General features: G+C 47.6%; 1 protein-coding gene across 8 annotated transcripts in view; it reads right to left on the minus strand.

The window, feature by feature from the left end:
• The window catches only part of LOC143942557 (CUGBP Elav-like family member 3-A), an 82,043-nt gene extending 68,567 nt beyond the window's left edge, over nucleotides 1–13,476 (minus strand). For 2 of the 8 annotated variants that reach the window (XM_077463895.1, XM_077463894.1), the window contains exon 1: nucleotides 12,876–13,473. In XM_077463895.1, the coding sequence (XP_077320021.1) occupies nucleotides 12,876–13,020 (145 nt within the window). In that variant the 5' untranslated portion in view covers nucleotides 13,021–13,473. Of the gene's footprint in view, nucleotides 1–12,875 lie in introns of all 8 variants that reach the window. The other 6 variants (XM_077463898.1, XM_077463896.1, XM_077463901.1 and 3 more) reach the window with 4 other exon arrangements.
• Nucleotides 13,477–21,564: the final 8,088 nt, after the last annotated feature.

Raw genomic sequence — 21,564 nt, forward strand, 5'->3', positions numbered from 1 at the left:
TGGAGAAGCAGTGTTTTTACCCCAGGAGGGACTACAGAACCACCCCCCTTCTCTTCATAACATGGTGGAAGGGGGGGGGGGGGGATTAGTCAGGTAACATTGAGATTTCAGAAAAGGAAAAGCACACTGGACTTTTGGCAGGATCAACAATCAACGGGTTTTCTTCCCTTTACTTGCAGAAAATGATCTCAGACTGAAAGCAGAAAAGGAATGCAGCCGCTGCAACTAAGGACAGGTAAGTTGCAATATATGACAAATGCTCCACAGGAACAGAGATCCCACGACTTCCCCTCACCATGCCTTCATCTGCTTCTCTTTCCAGAGGGATGGCACCATCTTTATTCAGGCATCATTCAGGGTCACCATATGTGTGTACAGTCTGATCACTGGGGGAGGGGAGACTGAAGAAATGACTCCTCCTCCTTCTACAAAGTTACAATGTACAGTCTGATCACTGGGGGAGGGGAGACTGAGGAAATTACTCCTCCACCTTCTAAAAAGTTACAATGTACAGTCTGATCACTAGGGGAGGGGAGACAGGAAATGCCTCTTCCTCCTTCTACAAAGTTGGTGGGAGGAGCCAGCAGGGTGCTGTACATGGCTTCCCGAAAGCATCACAGCAACTTGTCTCAGTAGCCCTCTCAGGAGACATCAGTCCTGATGTAAGCAGTGGGCTGGAGTGGGTGTTCCTAGGTAAGCCAATATCCTCCTACCTTTGGGCCCCATAACCTCCTGCTGTTGGATGTGTCCCACGACCTCCGACCCCTGGATGTGTCCTATAAACCCCCACTACTGGTTTCATCCTATAACCTCCTACCACTGGTTCCATCCCATGGCCTCCTACCACTGGTTCCATCCCATGGCCTCCTACCACTGGTTCCATCCCATGGCCTCCTACCACTGGTTCCATCCCATGGCCTCCTACCACTGGTTCCATCCCATGGCCTCCTACCACTGGTTCCATCCCATGGCTTCCTATCACTGGTTCCATCCCATGGCCTCCTACCACTGGTTCCATCCCATGGCTTCCTATCACTGGTTCCATCCCATGGCCTCCTACCACTGGTTCCATCCCATGGCCTCCTACCACTGGTTCCATCCCATGGCCTCCTACCACTGGTTCCATCCCATGGCTTCCTATCACTGGTTCCATCCCATGGCCTCCTACCACTGGTTCCATCCCATGGCCTCCTACCACTGGTTCCATCCCATGGCTTCCTATCACTGGTTCCATCCCATGGCCTCCTACCACTGGTTCCATCCCATAACCTTCCACCTTTGGATGCTTCCCATAACCTGCTGCTGTTGGATGTATCCCATGACCTCCCACCGCTGGTTGCATCCCATAACCTCTCATTATTGGATGCATTTAATAACCTCCCCGCCACTGGATGCATCCTATAACTTCCCACCACTGGATGAGTCCTATAACTTCCCACCACTGGATGAGCCCTATAACTTCCCACCACTGGATGAGTCCTATAACTTCCCATCACTGGATGAGTCCTATAACTTCCCACCACTGGATGCGTCCTATAACTTCCCACCACTGGATGCATCCTATAACTTCCCACCACTGGATGCATCCTATAACTTCCCACCACTGGATGCACCCCATAACTTCCCACCACTGGATGAGTCCTATAACTTCCCACCACTGGATGAGCCCTATAACTTCCCACCACTGGATGAGTCCTATAACTTCCCATCACTGGATGAGTCCTATAACTTCCCACCACTGGATGCGTCCTATAACTTCCCACCACTGGATGCATCCTATAACTTCCCACCACTGGATGCATCCTATAACTTCCCACCACTGGATGCATCCTATAACTTCCCACCACTGGATGCACCCCATAACTTCCCACCACTGGATGAGTCCTATAACTTCCCACCACTGGATGAGCCCTATAACTTCCCGCCACTGGATGCATCCTATAACTGCCCACCACTGGATGAGTCCTATAACTTCCCACCACTGGATGCATCCTATAACTTCCCACCACTGGATGCATCCTATAACTTCCCACCACTGGATGCACCCCATAACTTCCCACCACTGGATGAGTCCTATAACTTCCCACCACTGGATGAGCCCTATAACTTCCCGCCACTGGATGCATCCTATAACTGCCCACCACTGGATGCATCCTATAACTTCCCACCACTGGATGAGTCCTATAACTTCCCACCACTGGATGCCTCCTATAACTTCCCACCACTGGATGAGTCCTATAACTTCCCACCACTGGATGCCTCCTATAACTTCCCACCACTGGATGCCTCCTATAACTTCCCACCACTGGATGCATCCTATAACTTCCCACCACTGGATGAGTCCTATAACTTCCCACCACTGGATGCCTCCTATAACTTCCCACCACTGGATGAGCCCTATAACTTCCCACCACTGGATGCGTCCTATAACTTCCCACCACTGGATGAGTCCTATAACTTCCCACCACTGGATGCGTCCTATAACTTCCCACCACTGGATGCGTCCTATAACTTCCCATCACTGGATGCCTCCTATAACTTCCCACCACTGGATGCATCCTATAACTACCCACCACTGGATGCACCCCATAGTCTCCTGCTGATGGTTGAATCCTATGACCTCCCACTGCTGGTGGCATCCCATGAACTCCCTTTTCTGGTTGCATTCTATGACCTCCTGCCACTGGTTGTATATAGTTTCCCGATCTGGTTGCTTCCCATTAACCTCCCACCTCTGTATACCTTTCATGACCTTGTACTGCTGGATGCTTCCCATAAACTTCCACCACTGGTTGCATTCCATAACCTCCCACCACAGGATGTGCTCCATAGACTCCCACCACTAGATGCATCCCATATCCTCCAGCCACAGAATGCATCCCACAACCTCCCGCTACAGGATGCACCCCATAACCTCCCGCCACTGGATGAATCCCATGTCCTACCGCCACTGGATATGTCTCATAACCTCCCAACACTGGATGCATCCCTTAACCTCCTGCCATGGTTTGCATTCTATAACCTTCCACCACTTCATGTGTCACATAACCTCCTGCCATTGGATGTATCCCCTGACCTCCCGCCATGGGATGGGTCCCATAACCTCCCTCCACTGAATATGTCTGATAGCCTCCCACTGCTTGATGTGTCCAGTGTTGGCCATTGGCAGATGAGAAGAAGAGAAGAACAAATTCTCACCATCCTCCAAAGATTGTCCATCGATTGGCTGAAACGTTGCAGAGCCATAGAACCGAGCGGAGCATTATATCGGTTGTCTTATTATTGATTACTAAATGTCTTATTAGTTCTGAAATTATTAATATTATTATAGGGAAAAAATAAACAAAAAATAAAGATAACAGATAATAAAGATAGACAGTAAAAGATCTCCGACGTTCTGCAACACAAACATCAAATGATTATTTTATGACTACATGAGACATGAGAGGAATATTTCTATTTCTTCTGATGTGTCCCCCCAGGACAAAGTCCCCTTTTGAAGGAAATTATCCCCCCCCCCCACACACACACACACACACATAGTGTGATTGTACCGCCGTGTTTATTATTACTAAATTATTCACATCCCTCCCGTCTATGTGATCCGACAGCTTCGCCGGGATGAGTCATCTCACCTTGACACAAAGGCTGACACACACATACAACCTGACCGATACCGGGCACCCCCTCCCCTCCCCCAACCAGATACTCCACCCACAATTCATCAAGACTGGAGGGATAACCACCATTGATAGGGAGGCCAAGAACTGAGATTAGATAGATAGATAGATAGATAGATAGATAGATAGATAGATAGATAGATAGATAGATAGACTATAACCCCCCCCCCCCACAAACAGATACTCCACCCACAATTCACCAAGACTGGAGTTATATCCATTATTGATAGGGAGGTCAAGATTCAGATTATTGGAAAGATAAAATAAAAGTAGAATTAGTAAAATTAGAAAGGGTACGTAGATGATTAGATAGATAAGATAGACTAGGACATCCCCAAACATATACTGAACCCACAATTCACCAAGTTTGGTGGTCTTATAGGGATGGGAAGGGAAGACTAGGAGCACCCCCAACCAGATAATTCACTCACAATTCACCAAGACTGGAGGTCTATCTATCAATGATAGGGAGGCCAAAACTGAGATAATTAGAAAGAAGAAAGAAAAGTAGACAATTAGATAGATAGATAGATAGATAGATAGATAGATAGATAGATAGATAGATAGATAGATAGTCTAGGACATCCCACAACCAGATACTCCACCCACAATTCACCAAGGCTGGAGGTCTAGACATCATTGATAGGCAGGTCAAGAGCTAAGGGAATTAGAAAGAAGTTAGATAGATAGATAGATAGATAGATAGATAGATAGATAGATAGATAGATAGATAGATAGATAGATAGACTAGGACATCCCCAAACATATACTGAACCCACAATTCACCAAGTTTGGGGATCTTATAGGGATGGGAAGGAAAAGGAAAGGGAAGACTAGGAGCACCCCCAACCAGATAATTCACCCACAATTCACCAAGACTGGAGGTCTATCTATCAATGATAGGGAGGCCAAAACTGAGATAATTAGAAAGAAGAAAGAAAAGTAGACGATTAGATAGATAGATAGACAGATAGATAGATAGACAGTCTAGGACATCCCACAACCAGATACATAGATGGATAGATAGATAGATGATCACACCCAACCAAATACTCCACCCACAATTCACCAAGACTGGAGGTCTACTCATCATTGATAGAGAGGCCAAGAACCAAGATAGTTAGAAAGATAGAATGAAAATAGATGAGTAGATAGATAGATACATACATAGACAGACCAGGACACCCCACAACCAGATACTCAACCCATAATTCACAGAGGCTGGAGGTCTAGTCCTTATTGATAAGCAGGTCAAGAACCAAGAAAAGATCATTTAGGACATCCCACAACCAGATACTCAACTCACAGTTCATAGAAGACTGGAGGTCTATTTATCGTTGATAGGGTGATAAGAAAGTGAAGAACTGAGATAGATAGATAGATAGATAGATAGATAGATAGATAGATAGATAGATAGATAGATAGATAGATAGATAGAGAGATAGAGAGATAGATAGATAGATAGATACATAGATAGATATATAGATAGATAGATAGATAGATACATAGATAGATACATATGATAACTAGGAGGACTCCCAAGTAGATACTCCACACACAATTCACTAAGGCTGGAGGTCTACTCATTGTTGATAGGGAGGCCAAGAACCAAGATAATTAGAAAGATAGAATGAAAGTAGATGGATAGATTAGGACATCCCACAACCAGAAACTCAACCCACAGTTCATAGAAGACTGGAGGTATAGTTATCATTGATAGGGTGATAAGAAGGTGAAGAACTGAGATAGTTAGAAAGATAGATAGATAGATAGATAGATAGATAGATAGATAGATAGATAGATAGATAGATAGATAGATAGATAGATAGATAGATAAATAGATAGATAGATAGATAGATAGATAGATAGATAGATAGATATGAGAACTAGGAGCACCCCCAAGTAGATACTCCGCACACAATTCACAAAGGCTGGAAGTCTCCATTGATAGGGAGGCCAAGAACGAAGATAATTAGAAAAATAGAATGAAAGTAGATGAGTAGATAGATAGATTAGGACATCCCACAACCAGATGCTCAACCCACAGTTCATAGAAGACTGGAGGTCTAGTTATCATTGATAGGCTGATGAGAAGGTGAAGAACTGAAATAATTAGAAATAAAGAGAGCATGAAAGCAGATGAGTGAATAGATAGATAGATAGATAGATAGATAGATAGATAGATAGATAGATAGATAGATAGATACTCCACCCCCAATTCACCAAGGCTAGAGGTCAATCCATCATTGATAGGGAGGTCAAGATTGAGATTATTGGAAAGATAGAATAAAAGTAGAATTAGTAAGATTAGAAAGAAGGTAAATTATGAAAAATAGATGAAAATTAGATTGAAAGTACGTAGATGATTCAACAGATAGATAAGATAGATGGATCAGGACACCCAAAACAGATACTGAACCCACAATTCACCAAGTTTGGGGATCTTATATGGAAGGGAAAGGGAAGGGAAGACTAGGAGCACTCCCAACCCTATAATTCACCCACAATTCACCAAGACTGGAGGTCTATCTTTCAATCATAGGGAGGCCAAAATTGAGACAATTAGAAAGAAGAAAGAAAAGTAGACAATTAGATAAATAGATACATGGATAGACAGATAAATAGATAGACAGTCTAGGACATCCCACAACCAGATACTCCACCCACAATTCACCAAGGTTGGAGGTCTAGACATCATTGATAGGCAGGTCAAAAGCTAAGGGAATTAGAAAGCAGATCAGTGGATAGATAGGTAGATAGATAGATAGATAGATAGATAGATAGATAGATAGATAGATAGATAGATAGATAAACTATTACCCCCCCCCCCCCACAAACAGATACTCCACCCACCATCACCAAGGCTGGAGGTATATCCATCATTGATAGGGAGGTCAAGATTCAGATTATTGGAAAGATAGAATAAAAGTAGAATTAGTAAAATTAGAAAGGGTACGTTGATGATTAGATAGATAAGATAGACTAGGACACCCCCCAAGCAGATACTGAACCCACAATTCACCAAGTTTGGGGATCTTATAGGGATGGGAAGGGAAAGGAAAAGGAAAGGGAAGACTAGGAGTACCCCCAACCAGATAATTCAACCACAATTCACCAAAACTGGAGGTCTATCTATCAATGATAGGGAGGCAAAAACTGAGATAATTAGAAAAAGAAAGAAAAGTAGACAATTAGATAGACAGATAGATAGATCGACAGTCTAGGACATCCCACAACCAAATACTCTACCCACAATTCACCAAGGCTGGAGGTCTAGACATCATTGATAGGCAGGTCAAAAGCTAAGGGAATTAGAAAGCAGATGGATAGATAGATAGATAGATAGATAGATAGATAGATAGATAGATAGATAGATAGATAGATAGATAGATAGATAGATAGATGATTATATAGATAAGATAGATAGACTAGGACACCCCCAAACAGATACTGAACCCACAATTCACCAAGTTTGGGGAGCTTATAGGGAAGGGAAGGGAAAGGAAAGACTAGGAGCACCCCCAACCAGATAATTCACGCACAAATCACCAAAACTGGAGGTCTATCTATCAATGATAGGGAGGCCAAAACTGAGATAATTAGAAAGAAGAAAGAAAAGTAGACGATTAGATAGATAGATAGAGTGACAGTCTAGGACATCCCACAACCAGATACTCCACCCAAAATTCACCAAGGCTGGATGTCTAGACATCATTGATAGGCAGGTCAAGAGCTAAGGGAATTAGAAAGCCCCCAAACAGATACTGAACCCACAATTCACCAAGTTTGGGCATCTTATACGGAAGTGAAGATCAGGGGCACCCCCAACCAGATAATTCACCCACAATTCACCAAGACTGGAGGTCTATCTATCAATGATATGGAGGCCAAAACTGAGATAATTAGAAAGAAGAAAGAAAAGTAGACGATTAGATAAATAGATAGACAGATAGATAGATCGACAGTCTAGCACATCCCACAACCAGATACTCTACCCCCAATTCACCAAGGCTGAAGGTCTAGACATCATTGATAGGCAGGTCAAGAGCTAAGGGAATTAGAAAGCAGATAGATAGATAGATAGATAGATAGATAGATAGATAGATAGATAGATAGATAGATAGATAGACTGTAACCCTCCCCCCAAACAGATACTCCACCCACAATTCAAAAAGGCTGGAGGTCTATCCATCATTGATAGGGAGGTTAAAATTTAGATAATCAGAAAGATAGAATAAAATTTGTAAAATTAAAAAGACAGTAAATTGTGAAAAGTTGATAGAAAGTACGTAGATGATTAGATAGATAGATAGGTAGACTAGGTTGCCTCCAAACAGATATTGAACCCACAATTCACCAAGTTTGGGCATCTTATACGGAAGGGAAGATCAGGGGCACCCCCAACCAGATAATTCACCCACAATTCACCAAGACTGGAGGTCTATCTATCAATGATATGGAGGCCAAAACTGAGATAATTAGAAAGAAGAAAGAAAAGTAGATGATTAGATAAATAGATAGATAGACAGACAGACAGACAGATAGATAGATAGATAGATAGATAGATAGATAGATAGATAGATAGATAGATAGATAGATAGATAGATAGATAGATATACAGTCTAGGACATCCCACAACCAGATACTCTACCCCCAATTCACCAAGGCTGAAGGTCTAGACATCATTGATAGGCAGGTCAAGAGCTTAGGGAATTAGAAAGCAGATAGATAGATAGATAGACTGTAACCCTCCCCCCAAACAGATACTCCACCCACAATTCAAAAAGGCTGGAGGTCTATCCATCATTGATAGGGAGGTTAAAATTGAGATAATTAGAAAGTTAGAATAAAATTAGTAAAATTAAAAAGACGGTAAATTGTGAAAAGTTGATAGAAAGTACGTAGATGATTAGATAGATAGATAGATAGATAGATAGATAGATAGATAGATAGATAGACTAGGTTGCCTCCAAACAGATACTGAACCCACAATTCACCAAGGTTGGGGATCTTATAGGGAAGGGAAGAGAAGAGAAGAGATTGGGAGCACACCCAACCAGATAATTCACCCACAATTCACCAAGAATGGAGGTCTATCTATCAAGGGAGGCCAAAATTTAGATAATTAGAAAGAATGATAGATATGAAATAGATAGATGAGTGCATAAATAGATAATAGATGATAAATGATTACAGGGGTACAGAAGTGAAGGAATATCTGGTCAAGGAATGTTCCATTAGTAATTCTGTCCCAGATTGGGGAATGGCCGGGTGGCCACAAATGTGTTTTTTTGGTGTTGATCGGACTTGGGGGAGATATCTCTCTGACAAGGCGCGTCAGTCATCCCTGGATATTTCCAGCATCCCCCCTGACACAGTTCAACATATAAAAACCCATTTTGTTGGAAGCCATCTTGCCATTGACATTTCGCCTTTCCCAGAGCGTTAAGGCTGAAGATCTCCGACCACCACCGCCGTGGAACGATGGTGCCCAGGCTGCGTTCTGTGGCACTAGATCGTTTCCCGCTACTAAATTCTCCCTTCTTTTTTTTTCCCAGCAAACCTTTTGGCAAGATTTCGCCGATTGCCATTTCATGGGGCGAGGGCTTTGAACGTTTTGTAGAGTGGAGGGGTTGGGGGGGGGGGGGAGGGAGTGAGGTTTAGAATATCTGCGCCTTAGCAGGCCTGGTGGCGGGTGGTAAGGTGTGACACCGGCGGGGCGCTGTCAGTGAGGAGAAGACAATGACGGGATGGAATAATTCATGAGCTCTTCAGACCTTTGGAAGTGACTATAGGTTCTCTTATTTCACCTCACCTGAGATTCAACGTTGAGGGCAACTGACAAGGGGGGGGGGCAGAAACACCCTTCACACCTGGCAGCAGGCCAAGTTTCGGGAATCCCCACCCCCCCCCCCCGTAACCCCATTCTTCCTTCCAGGTGACCCTTATGTATCCAGACCCCTCCCGAGTCGGCGCATTTGCCTTCAGGCACTGATGGGTTAAGCCTAAGGCCAATTACAAAATCCTCAATCCATTTCGGAGATTGGCTTCAGCCTACAAAAAAAAAAAGTGAAAATCCGAGAGGATGAAGTGGAAAAGGCAGGTGACCACCTGGAGAGCAGTCAAAGAACTACAAGTCTCAGAATGCCTCGTCAGTCAGGTCACATTGGGGCTTGCAGTCCCACAAGAGCTGTCAATCTGTGGCTTGATGACCTATTGCACCTCTAAATAGATCTATATATTTTTTTTATTTTTCCAGTTTCTGAAGGTACATCTGCCATAGAGAACCATATGGGCGTAGTGTAGAAAGCGGCAACAACATTGCAAGCCATGGGCAAAAGGCAGTGGGGACGTGCAAGGCACAGTAACTATGGCAACCACTCAGCAACCTACTGCCTGTGAAACTGGCCGGTTGCTCTGGGCCGGCCAGGCTTGGCTCTCTGTAAATATGTTCTAAAGCCCTGACGAAGGTGAAAGTTGGCCTCCGAAATGCGTCTGATGTTTTAATGTGATCATCGTATAAATCAATAATTTGCTGTGACTTTTTTCAGCGCTCTTATTTCGGGCAGCTTTGTGATTTGGGAGATTCCCCCGGTGTGTGACGAGCAGCTTACAATCTACCAGCCGAAGCAGCAAGACAGAGCCCCCGCAAGAGCTTGCACTCTAAGGGTAAGAGCTACAAAAAAAAAAAAAAATTAAAAGTCAAAAGCCCCATTTGCCAACCTGAGTCACCGACTCGCCCCAGAAGCTTACACTCTAGCGCTTAGGCATTAATTGACACTATCGTGAGAAAAAGGAGGGCTCTTGCACAAAAAGCTTACACTCTAGAGCTGAGGATTCACTTGACGTTATTGTGAATAAAGGGAGGCACTTGCACAAGAAGCTTACACTCTAGCGCTGGAGGATTCACTTGACGTTATCGTAAATAAAGAGAGGCACTTGCGCAAGAAGCTTGCACTCCAGCACCGAGGATTCACTTGACATCAGGAATAAAGGGAGGCGTTTGCGCAAGAAGCTTGCACTCTAGCGCTGAGGATTCACTTGACAGTATCGTGAATAAAGGAAGGCGCTTGAGCAAGAAGCTTGCACTCTAGCGCCGAGGATTCACTCGACATTATCAGGAATAAAGGGAGACACTTGGGCAAGAAGCTTACACTCTAGCGTGGAGGATTCACTTTGACGTTATCGTGAATAAAGGGAGGGGCTTGCGCAAAAAACTTACACTCTAGTGCCAAATATTCACTTGACGTTATCGTGAATAAAGGGAGTCGCTTGCGCAAGAAGCTTGCACTCTAGCGCTGAGGATTCACTTGACGTTATCTTGATTAAAGAGAGGCACTTGCGCAAGAAGCTTGCACTCTAGCACTGAGGATTCCCTTGACGTTATCGTGAATAAAGGGAGGCGCTTGCGCAAGAAGCTTGCACTCCAGCACCGAGGATTCACTTGACATCAGGAATAAAGGGAGGCGTTTGCGCAAAGAAGCTTGCACTCTAGCGCTAAGGATTCACTTGACAGTATCGTGAATAAAGGAAGGCGCTTGAGCAAGAAGCTTGCACTCTAGCGCTAAGGATTCACTTGACAGTATCGTGAATAAAGGAAGGCGCTTGAGCAAGAAGCTTGCACTCTAGTGCCAAGGATTCACTTGACATTATCAGGAATAAAGGACTTGGGCAAGAAGCTTACACTCTAGCGTTGAGGATTCACTTGCCGTTATCGTGAATAAAGGGAGGGGCTTGCGCAAAAAGCTTACACTCTAGTGCCAAATATTCACTTGACGTTATCGTGAATAAAGGGAGGCGCTTGCGCAAGAAGCTTGCACTCTAGCGACAGCACAAAGCCAGCATTAAAAAAAAGAAAGCTTACAACCTATAGGCATTGGGCTTGCCCAAGGAGCTGATGCTTTAACGGTATTCCATACCCAGCTAACCATTTTTGAAACACGATCAAAGGCCTTGCCCAAGAAGCTTGCAATCTAGAGGGCATTGTCACGTGCTGTCAAATTTCGTAGCTTCCTGAAAAAGCTGATAAGATTTGGATTTTATAAAAAGCCTTGCTCGAAAAGCTTGCAATCCAAGACCTAGAAATGGATCTTACAATAGGGGTTTGCCCCAAGAGCATGCAATCTACAGACAAAACAAGCCTGGAAAACAGCCGTCCTTTCTTTAATACTGAGACTTTTTTTTTTTTTTCCTCTGGGAGGACAAGAGGATTACGTGGGATAATTCTAGGTGGACCTTGGAGTTGGGACAGGTGGGTCGGTTGGGTTTGAGGGCCCTCTCGGAGGTTTGGGCCCCCCTCCTGTACCAAGGATGCGAGCCTCCCTCCCCAGCTCAGCTTAACCAGTGTCGCTTCATTAAGTGTCCCTTGATCTCCCACCCACCCACAACCCACCCCCACCCCCCCCTCCACTGCCATCTGTCACACCATCTTCCACAAATATCACACATCACCCTGCCCCCAACATCACCAGAAAAAACCCCTGAAGCCCCGGCTTCTCCAATTTGCTCTGCGAAAAAAGGGGTCATTTTTACCCCCATTGCTGCCCTACATCTCCTGTACTCAATGTCAGTCAGCCCCCATTGTTCTTCAAGCAGCTAAGCTCACCAAGCCGTCCCTTTGTCTGCTCCTGAGTCTCTCCAGCTATTCCCCATCCAGTGTGCTGTTATTATCACTCATGACATCTGGGAATTTCGACATCTCCTCTCCCTCTCCTGGATCTCAGGGTTTTCTTTGTTCCCCTGCCTGCCTGCTTCCTCTTCACCTTGGGAACCTCTCCCCTCTCTGCCTGACCTTCCTGGAGGCACCATGAGATGAGGAGGAGGCAGCTGTCATCCTTCGACCTGCTCCGTTCGGTTGGATAGAGTTATTCTTCTAGAAGGGGGTTGGGGGGGAACATTTATCTTTGGAACCCCATTTAAACATGACCACCTTTTCCGAAACCCCCCCACCACCCCCTCCAATCTATCTAAAAACTCAACTGCCAGCCTTGGCATCCCATCTCTGCAACTGGTGGCATTTGAAGGGTGCTGTTGGGTGCCACCATGAACCAAGATCTGAAAGTAGGTGGGTGGTTTTGTAGGACCCTAAAAATCAAATAAATAAGGAGTAGTCCATGACCCTCCCCCCCCCCCCCATCCTCCCAGCTCCCCCAAACTCTTCGTACCCACCTCAACGTAGAACCCTCTTGGCCTTACCTTTATGCACCCCGGTGAATTTGTCTTTGATGACCGTGAGTTCATAGATTTTGCCAAACTGCTCGAAGATTGGCTTGAGGTCCTTCTCTTCGAGGTTCCTGGGGATCTGCCCAATGAAGAGTTTAATGGCATCCGGCTCCTTCATTGGGGCGAGGAGGTGGGTAGAGGGGAAAGGGGAGGGTGGCAGAAGGCACTTGTGCCCCGAAATAAGCAAGACTCAACGGCCAAGGTGTGGAGTTCCCCCCTCGAAGGTGCCACCCGGCTCAACCTGTCCAGCAGGGGTGTTTTCTTTGGGGTGGGCTGGGAGGGGGGGGGGAAGGGGGGGTTCCTCTTTGCCTTCTGCCACCGGTGCCACTCCGAGGACTTGATGAATGCCAGGCCAGCTGAAGAAGTGCCCCTGTGCTCCTGTGTGATGCAGTTAGAGTATCGATCCCAGAGCTTGGAGGGGGGGGCGGTCACTTCAAGTCTTCTTCCCCTCTTCTTCTTTTTTTTTTTTTTTTTTTTTGGGGGGACAGCGGTCAGTACCCTCACCCCCTCCCCTCCTGTAGACCCAGATGCTTCTTCTCCCTTTAGTGAATCTTGAGGTCTGATTCAAAATCTTTTCTTTCCCAACAGATGCCCCCTCCCTGGGTGCCCAATGCCCGCCCCAACCTGACTCTCAATGATGTCAGAGTGAGGGGCCGGGGATAAAAAGACACACACGCCCACAAACGTACACAAGGCTGGATGAAAGGAGGTGGTGGTGGGGGGGGGGGGGGTAGATTAAAGGGATTCTGACAGTCTACCCATTGGATGGCAGCAGCTGTGCCCCATGCAGGGAGTCTAAACAGGTCCTTTAACCCTTCCTCCGCCAAGGGGCTGCCAACCAATGGCACGCAAACTTGCTCTTTCTGGATGGACCCTTCCTATGTTAAACACATATAGAGGACAGATGGCTCCCTGGGACCCTTATGACGGTTTTACAGGCTCTCTGGGATTGTCCATCAGGATTCTCTCTATTAAATGTTTAGCAGGGGATTGTAGGGAGCATCTTGCTAGCTCTGAGCTCGGTGGGGGGGGGGGGGTTGTGTCCCAGATTGTAGAAGATAGGGACTGAGCCTGCACACACTGCCCCCCCCCCAGGGCTGCATTGTTGGGATGGGGGGGGCACAATGCACACCAGCTGAGGGGCCACAGAGAGAGAGAGCGAGCACCTGCTGGGGAGAGAGCTGCTCCTGCTGGGGAGAGAGAGAGAGCTGCTGCTCCTGCTGTGGGAGAGGAGACTTTGCAGACGCTCCCTGGCTGGGCCATTGTTCTGAGCTATCCTTGGTGCTGAAGCTCTCTAGCTGGGGGAGGGGAGAGCAGAGAGAAGGCACAGATGAAAGGGGGGGGGGGCAAGGTGTGTAATGCAAAAATAAAGCAGGGGGGGTCCAAAGAATGACAGGCCTGGAGGGGGGTCTCAGGAGGAGGAGGAGGGGGAGTGCATTGCAATTGAATAGAAGTAGGATTTGCAAGGGTTAATTAACTCTCTGTGTGCTGGGAGCAGCTGATGGGTACACAGGCAGGTGGAGATGGGATGGGATAGGGAGTGGGGGTGGGGCATTTATACATTAAACTCTGTCCAGGGTCCACGTGGGGTCTGCTGGAAGTGAGGACCTGTCATTGCACCCACAGTTCTGTCCAGGGTCCACGTGGGGTCTACTGGAAGTGAGGACCTGTCATTGCACCCACAGTTCTGTCCAGGGTCCACGTGGGGTCTACTGGAAGTGAGGACCTGTCATTGCACCCACAGCTCTGTCCAGGGTCCACGTGGGGTCTAATGGAAGTGAGGACCTGTCATTGCACCCACAGTTCTGTCCAGGGTCCACGTGGGGTCTACTGGAAGTGAGGACCTGTCATTGCACCCACAGCTCTGTCCAGGGTCCACGTGGGGTCTAATGGAAGTGAGGACCTGTCATTGCACCCACAGTTCTGTCCAGGGTCCACATGGGGTCTAATGGAAGTGAGGACCTGTCATTGCACCCACAGCTCTGTCCAGGGTCCACATGGGGTCTAATGGAAGTGAGGACCTGTCATTGCACCCACAGCTCTGTCCAGGGTCCACGTGGGGTCTAATGGAAGTGAGGACCTGTCATTGCACCCACAGTTCTGTCCAGGGTCCACATGGGGTCTAATGGAAGTGAGGACCTGTCATTGCACCCACAGTTCTGTCCAGGGTCCACGTGGGGTCTAATGGAAGTGAGGACCTGTCATTGCACCCACAGTTCTGTCCAGGGTCCACGTGGGGTCTGCTGGAAGTGAGGACCTGTCATTGCACCCACAGTTCTGTCCAGGGTCCACGTGGGGTCTGCTGGAAGTGAGGACCTGTCATTGCACCCACAGTTCTGTCCAGGGTTCAGGAGGACAATGTTGGGAATGAGAACCTGTCATTTCATCTAGAGGTCTGTGCATGACCCAGTTGGGGCTGTGCTGGTATAGAGGACCTGTCATTTCATCCAGAGCTCTGTGCAGGGTCCAGATGGGGTCTGTTGGGAAGGAGGACCTGTCATTATGCCAAGATTTCCGTCCAGGTTGGGTCTACTGGAGGCGAGGACCTGTCATTACACCTATCACTTTATGCAGAGTCCAGGTGGGAACTGTTGGGAATGTGGACCTGTCAATACACCTAGAGCTCTGTTAAGCATCCAGGTAGGGTCTGCAGGAGGTGAGGACCGGTCATTACAACCAAAGCTTTGTCCAGGTGGGAACTGTTGGGAATGAGGACCTGTTAGCACACCTAGAGCTCTGTCCAGGGTCCAGGTGGGGTCTGTTGGAAGCGAGGATCTGTCATTACACCCAGAGCTCTGTCCGGGGTCCAGGTGGGGTCTTTTGGAAGCGAGGAGCTGTCATTACACCCAGAGCTCTGTCCGGGGTCCAGGTGGGGTCTGACAGAAATAAGGACCTGTCATTACACCTCAATCTCTGTTAAGTGTCAAGTTGAGGCCTTCTATAAATGAGAACCTGTACTTACATGCAGAGCTCCATCCACAGTCCAGATGGGGCCTGCTGGAGGTGAGAACCTGTCACTACACCCAGAGCTCTGTCCAGGGTCCAGGTGGGGTCACTACATCCAGCTCTGTTATAAGTCCAGGTGGGATATGTTGGGAATGAGAACATTTTATTATACCCAGAACTCTGTCCAGAGTCCAGGTGAAGTCTCATAGAAATGAGGACCTGTCATTACACTCATCGGAGTTCTGTCCAGATGGGGTCTGCTGGAGGTAAGGGCTTGTCATTACATCCATAGCTTTGTCCAGGGTGCATTTGGGGCTTCATGGAAATGAGAACCTGTCATTAAACCCAGAGCTCTCTCCAGGGTCCAGATGGGGGTCTGCTGGAAGTGAGGACCTGTTTTCACACCCAGACCTATATCAATGGTCCAGGTGGGGTCTGTTGGGAATGAGGACCTGCCATTACACCCAGAGCTCTGTCCGGGTTGGGTCTTTTGGAAGTAAGGACCTCTTATTACATCCAGAACTCTGTCCTGAGTCCAGGTAGGATTTGCTATAAATTAAGACCTGTCATTACACCCTGATCTCTCTTAAGGGTCAAGGTAAGGTCTGATATATATGAGGACCGGTCATTACACCCAGATCTCTGTTAAGGGTCCAGTTGGGGTGTTTTGGGCATGAGGACCTGTCACCACACCCAGAGCTCTGTCCATAAACTGGGTGGATTCTGTTTGAGTTGAGGATTTGTCACTACATCCAGTGCTCTGTTAGGGGTCGAGTTGGGGGTCTTTTAGGAATGAGGACCTGCCACCACACCCAGGGCTTTGTCTAGGGTCCAGGTTGGGTCTTTTGCAAGTGAGGACCTGTCATTACATCCAGAACTTCTGTCCAGTGTCCAGGTAGGGCCTCCTATAAGTGAAGACCTGTCATTACACCCTGATCTCTCTTAAGGGTCCAAGAAGGGTCTGATTTAAATGAGGACCTGTCAATACACCTAGAGCTCTGTTAAGCATCCAGGTAGGGTCTGCAGGAGGTGAGGACCTGTCATTACAACCAAAGCTTTGTCCAGGTGGGAACTGTTGGGAATGAGGACCTGTTAGTACACCTAGAGCTCTGTCCATAATCTGGGTGGATTCTGCTTGAGTTGAGGACTTGTCACTGCGCCCAGTGCTCTGTTAGGGGTCGAGTTGGGGGTCTTTTAGGAATGAGGACCTGCCACCACACCCAGGGCTCTGTCCAGGGTCCAGGTTGGGTCTTTTGGATCTGAGGACCTGTCATTACATCCAGAGCTCTGCCAAGGGTCCAGTTGGGGTATGTTGGGAATGAGGACCTGGTATTACACCTATGGCTCTGCTAAGGGTTTAGTTTGGGGGTCTGTTGGAATTAAGGACTTGACATTACACCCAGAGCTCCACTCAGAACCCAGGTGTGGTCTGCTTGAGTTGAGGATCTGTCCTTGAACCAGGTTGGTCTTTTAAGGGCCCAGTTGGAGTCCTTTGGGAATGAGGACCTATCACTGCACCCAGAGCTCTGCCCAGGGTCCAGTTGGGGTATGTTGGGAATGAGGACCTGGCATTACACCTACAGCTCTGCTAAGGGTTTAGTTTGGGGGTCTGTTGGAATTAAGGACTTGACATTACACCCAGAGCTCTGTCCAGAACCCAGGTGTGGTTTGCTTGAGTTGAGGATCTGTCCTTGCGCCAGGTTGGTCTTTTAAGGGCCCAGTTGGAGTCCTTTGGGAATGAGGACCTATCACTACACTCAGAGCTCTGCCCAGGGTCCAGTTGGGGTATGTTGGGAATGAGGACCTGGCATTACACCTACAGCTCTGCTAAGGGTTTAGTTTGGGGGTCTGTTGGAATTAAGGACTTGACATTACACCCAGAGCTCTGCCCAGGGTCCAGTTGGGGTATGTTGGGAATGAGGACCTGGCATTACACCTACAGCTCTGCTAAGGATTTAGTTTGGGGGTCTGTTGGAATTAAGGACTTGACATTACACCCAGAGCTCTGTTCAGAATCCAGGCGTGGTTTGCTTGAGTTGAGGATCTGTCCTTGCGCCAGGTTGGTCTTTTAAGGGCCCAGTTGGAGTCCTTTGGGAATGAGGACCTATCACTACACCCAGAGCTCTGCCCAGGGTCCAGTTGGGGTATGTTGGGAATGAGGACCTGGCATTACACCTACAGCTCTGCTAAGGGTTTAGTTCTGGGGTCTGTTGGAATTAAGGACTTGACATTACACCCAGAGCTCCACTCAGAACCCAGGTGTGGTCTGCTTGAGTTGAGGATCTGTCCTTGAACCAGGTTGGTCTTTTAAGGGCCCAGTTGGAGTCCTTTGGGAATGAGGACCTATCACTGCACCCAGAGCTCTGCCCAGGGTCCAGGTGGGGTCCTGTTGAGAATGAGGACCTGCCATTACACACCGAGCTCTGTCTGGGGTCCAGTTGGAGTTCTCTAGAAATAAGAACCTATGTAAGACTATGAGATAGCTACAAACCAGACTGCAAACTGGTGAAACCACCCAGGCTGGAAGGCTTGTCAGACCGGCTCGTCGTAGAATAGATCGTAACCTTCCTGTGGCAGTTACAAGAGGGTGGTTTATTGAGCCACTCATTATAGCAACAGACTGTAAACCTAATTACCGTGAGCTCTGGCATTACATCACAAAACTGTAAATTATATTAGATTGTAAGCTCCTGGGAACAACTACTGTACCATGCCACTAAATTGCAAGCTTTTGGGGTCAGGGTCCCATTATAACACTAGCCTGTAAGCTCCTGGGGCCAGGGACTAATTGCAACCCTAAATTGTAAGCTCCTGGGGACAGGACATTATTATACTGCAAGCTCCTGGGGACGGGGGTCTAATTATACACCCACAGTGTACAATTCTGGGGTCAGGGTCTCCTGTGATTGTAAGCTCCTTTGAACACGGTCGCCTTATATTGCTAGACTGTAAGCTTTTGGTCCTTCCTATATCACTAGATCAGGGGTGGACTGGAGGGGCGGCTGCTCTGGGCACTGTGGTATCATGTGCAGTGGGGGTGAGAGAAGGAGATGGGGGGGGGATTTGTGTTGAAAGGGGGAATTTGGGGAGGGGGTTCTAAGAGTGGTGATTTAGGGGAATTTGTGTTGTAAGGGAAGGATGGTGGGAAAAAGATTTGTGCTAGGAAGGTGGATTTAGGGGGAATTTGTGCTGGGAGGGGGAATTTGAAGTGTGGGGGGGGGTAGATGTGTACTAGGAGGGGATAATTTAGGGATAGAGGATTTGTGCTAGGAGGAGTGATTTTTTTTGCGTGGGGGGCATTTGAGCTGGAGGGATTTGAGGGGTAAAGATTTGTGCTAGGATGGGAGATTGGAAGTGGGGGGGAGGTGTACCGGGGGAGAGGCTATTTTGGGGTAGAGGATTTGTGATAGGAGGGGTGAATTTTTTTGTGGGGGAGGCATTTGAACGGGGGGGGGGGGGGTTGGGGGATGAGGGGCCAAAGATTTCTGCTTGGAGGGGGATTTGGGGGGAATTTGTGCTGGGAGGGGGGAATTTGCAGTGGGGGGGAGAAGATGTGTACCAGGAGGGGAAATTTTAGGGGTAGAATATTTGTGCTAGGAGGGGTACATTTTTTTTATCTTTTTTTTGGGGGGGGGGGGGGATTTAGACTTGGGGGTTGGAGGGGCAAAGATTTGTGCTAGGAGGGGGGACTGTGGGGAAAGATGTGTACCATCGGGGTGGCTATTTTGGGGATAGAGGATTTCTGCTAGGAGGGGGTGAATTTTTTTGTGGCAGAGGCATTTGAATGGGGGGATTTGCGTGGGGGGGGGGAGATATGTACTAGGAGGGGACATTTTAGGGGTAGAAGATTTGTGCTAAGAGGGGTACATTTTTAATCTTTTTTTGGGGGGGCGGGCGTTTGAACTTGGGGGATGGGGGGCAAAGATTTGTGCTAGGAGAGGGCGATTTGGGGGGAAGTTGTGCTGGGAGGGGGGATCTGAAGTGGGGGGGAGGATGTGTACTAGGATGGGAAATTTTAGAGGTAGGGAATTTGTTCTAGGCAGGGGGGGCATTTAAGCTGGATGAATTTTGAGGATGGAGGAGCAAATATTTGTGCTGGGAGGGGGGATTGGAAGTGGGGGAGGACATGTGTACCAGGAAGGGAAATCTTAATGGTAGAGGATTTGTGCTAGGAGGGGTGATGTTTTATTTTTATTTTGTAAGGGGGAGGGACATTGGAACTTGGGGGACCTGGGAGATGTGGGGCAAAGATTTGTGCTAGGAGGGGGAATCAAGTTCAAATATGGGAGGGGGGACTGGAAGCGGGGGAGGAGATGTGCACTAGGATGGGAAATTTTAGGGGTAGAGGATTTGTTCTAGGAGGGGTGATGTTTTATTTTTATTTTTGAAGGGGGGGGAGACATTGGAACTTGGGGGACCTGGGAGATGGGGGGCAAAGATTTGTGCTAGGAGGGGGAATTATGTTCAAATACGGGAGGGGGGTTGGAAGAGGGGGAGAAGATGTGCACTAGGATGGGAGGATTTGTGCTAGGAGAGGTGAAGTTTTATTTTTTTTTGGGGGGGGGGGAGACATTGGAACTTGGGGGACCTGGGAGATGGGGGGGGGGGGCAAAGATTTGTGCTATGAGGGGAAATTTGTATTGGGAGGGGGGATTGGAAGTGGAGAAGAAGATGCGCACTAGGATGGGAGGATTTGTGCTAGGAGAGGTGAAGTTTTATTTTTTTTAGGGGCGGGACATTGGAACTTGGGGGACCTGGGAGATGGGTGGGGGGGGGCAAAGATTTGTGCTAGGAGGGGGAATTTGTACTGGGAGAGGGGATTGGAAGCGGGGGAGAAGATGTGCACTAGGATGGGAAGTTTTAGGGGTAGAGAATTTGTGTTAGGAGGGGTACATTTCATTTCTTTGGAGAGGGGGCATTTGAGCTGGGAGGGGGGGGGGGCAGATTTGTACAGGGAGGAGGGCAAACTTATGCTTAGGGGGTAAGCATGCAGATTAGTTCTCAGTGGGTTTTTTTTTTTGAGGGGGGGGGGGGGGTTTGCTGACAGATAATGCTCATACATCTTGGTGGGGGTGGGGGTGGGGGGGGGCAGTTTTTGGCATGTTTACCCTGGGCTCTAGATGACTTTGTCCCGGCACTGAGCTAGATTGCAAGTTCTTGGGATAAAAGTCCTAGGCACCTGTGTCTTATCTGCCCCGACTATCCCAATGCACACCATAGTTGAACTTAATAAACAGCCTGAATAATAGCCCCCTGGGGGGGGGGGCACAGGTGCCTGGAGGATGGGGGGGGGGGAGGGGAAATGCATTTAATATTTCATAAGCGCAAATCAGTTTCTTACTGGAGGGAGCTAATAACTGTGCTGGATGACAGCCGTGTAATTACCTCCGGGGGGGGGGGCATCGGGAAGGCAGTGGAGTAAAATTCCGGACCTGCACAAATTTTGTTATGAGGGAACATCCAAACATCTGCCCGGTAACCAAACCCTCACTCCACCCTCTCCTTCTGCAAACTCCATTTTTTGATTTTTTTTTTTTGGGGGGGGGGGGGGGGGCATTTGTTCTCTTATTTTTTGGCACGATATTATACGATTGTGAATTTATCTTCTTCCCGACCATCACCTTTTGTCCAATTTTATTCTAGAACGTGCTCTGTGTCGGTGTAGATTCCCGCAAATTGGATCGTTGATCGTTGGTAGAAACTTGGTGTTTCTAAT

The sequence above is a fragment of the Lithobates pipiens genome, unplaced genomic scaffold (assembly GCF_037356315.1).
Source record: "Lithobates pipiens isolate NorthernLeopardFrog02 unplaced genomic scaffold, aLitPip1_a1.2 Scaffold_30, whole genome shotgun sequence".
Lineage (NCBI taxonomy): Eukaryota > Metazoa > Chordata > Amphibia > Anura > Ranidae > Lithobates > Lithobates pipiens.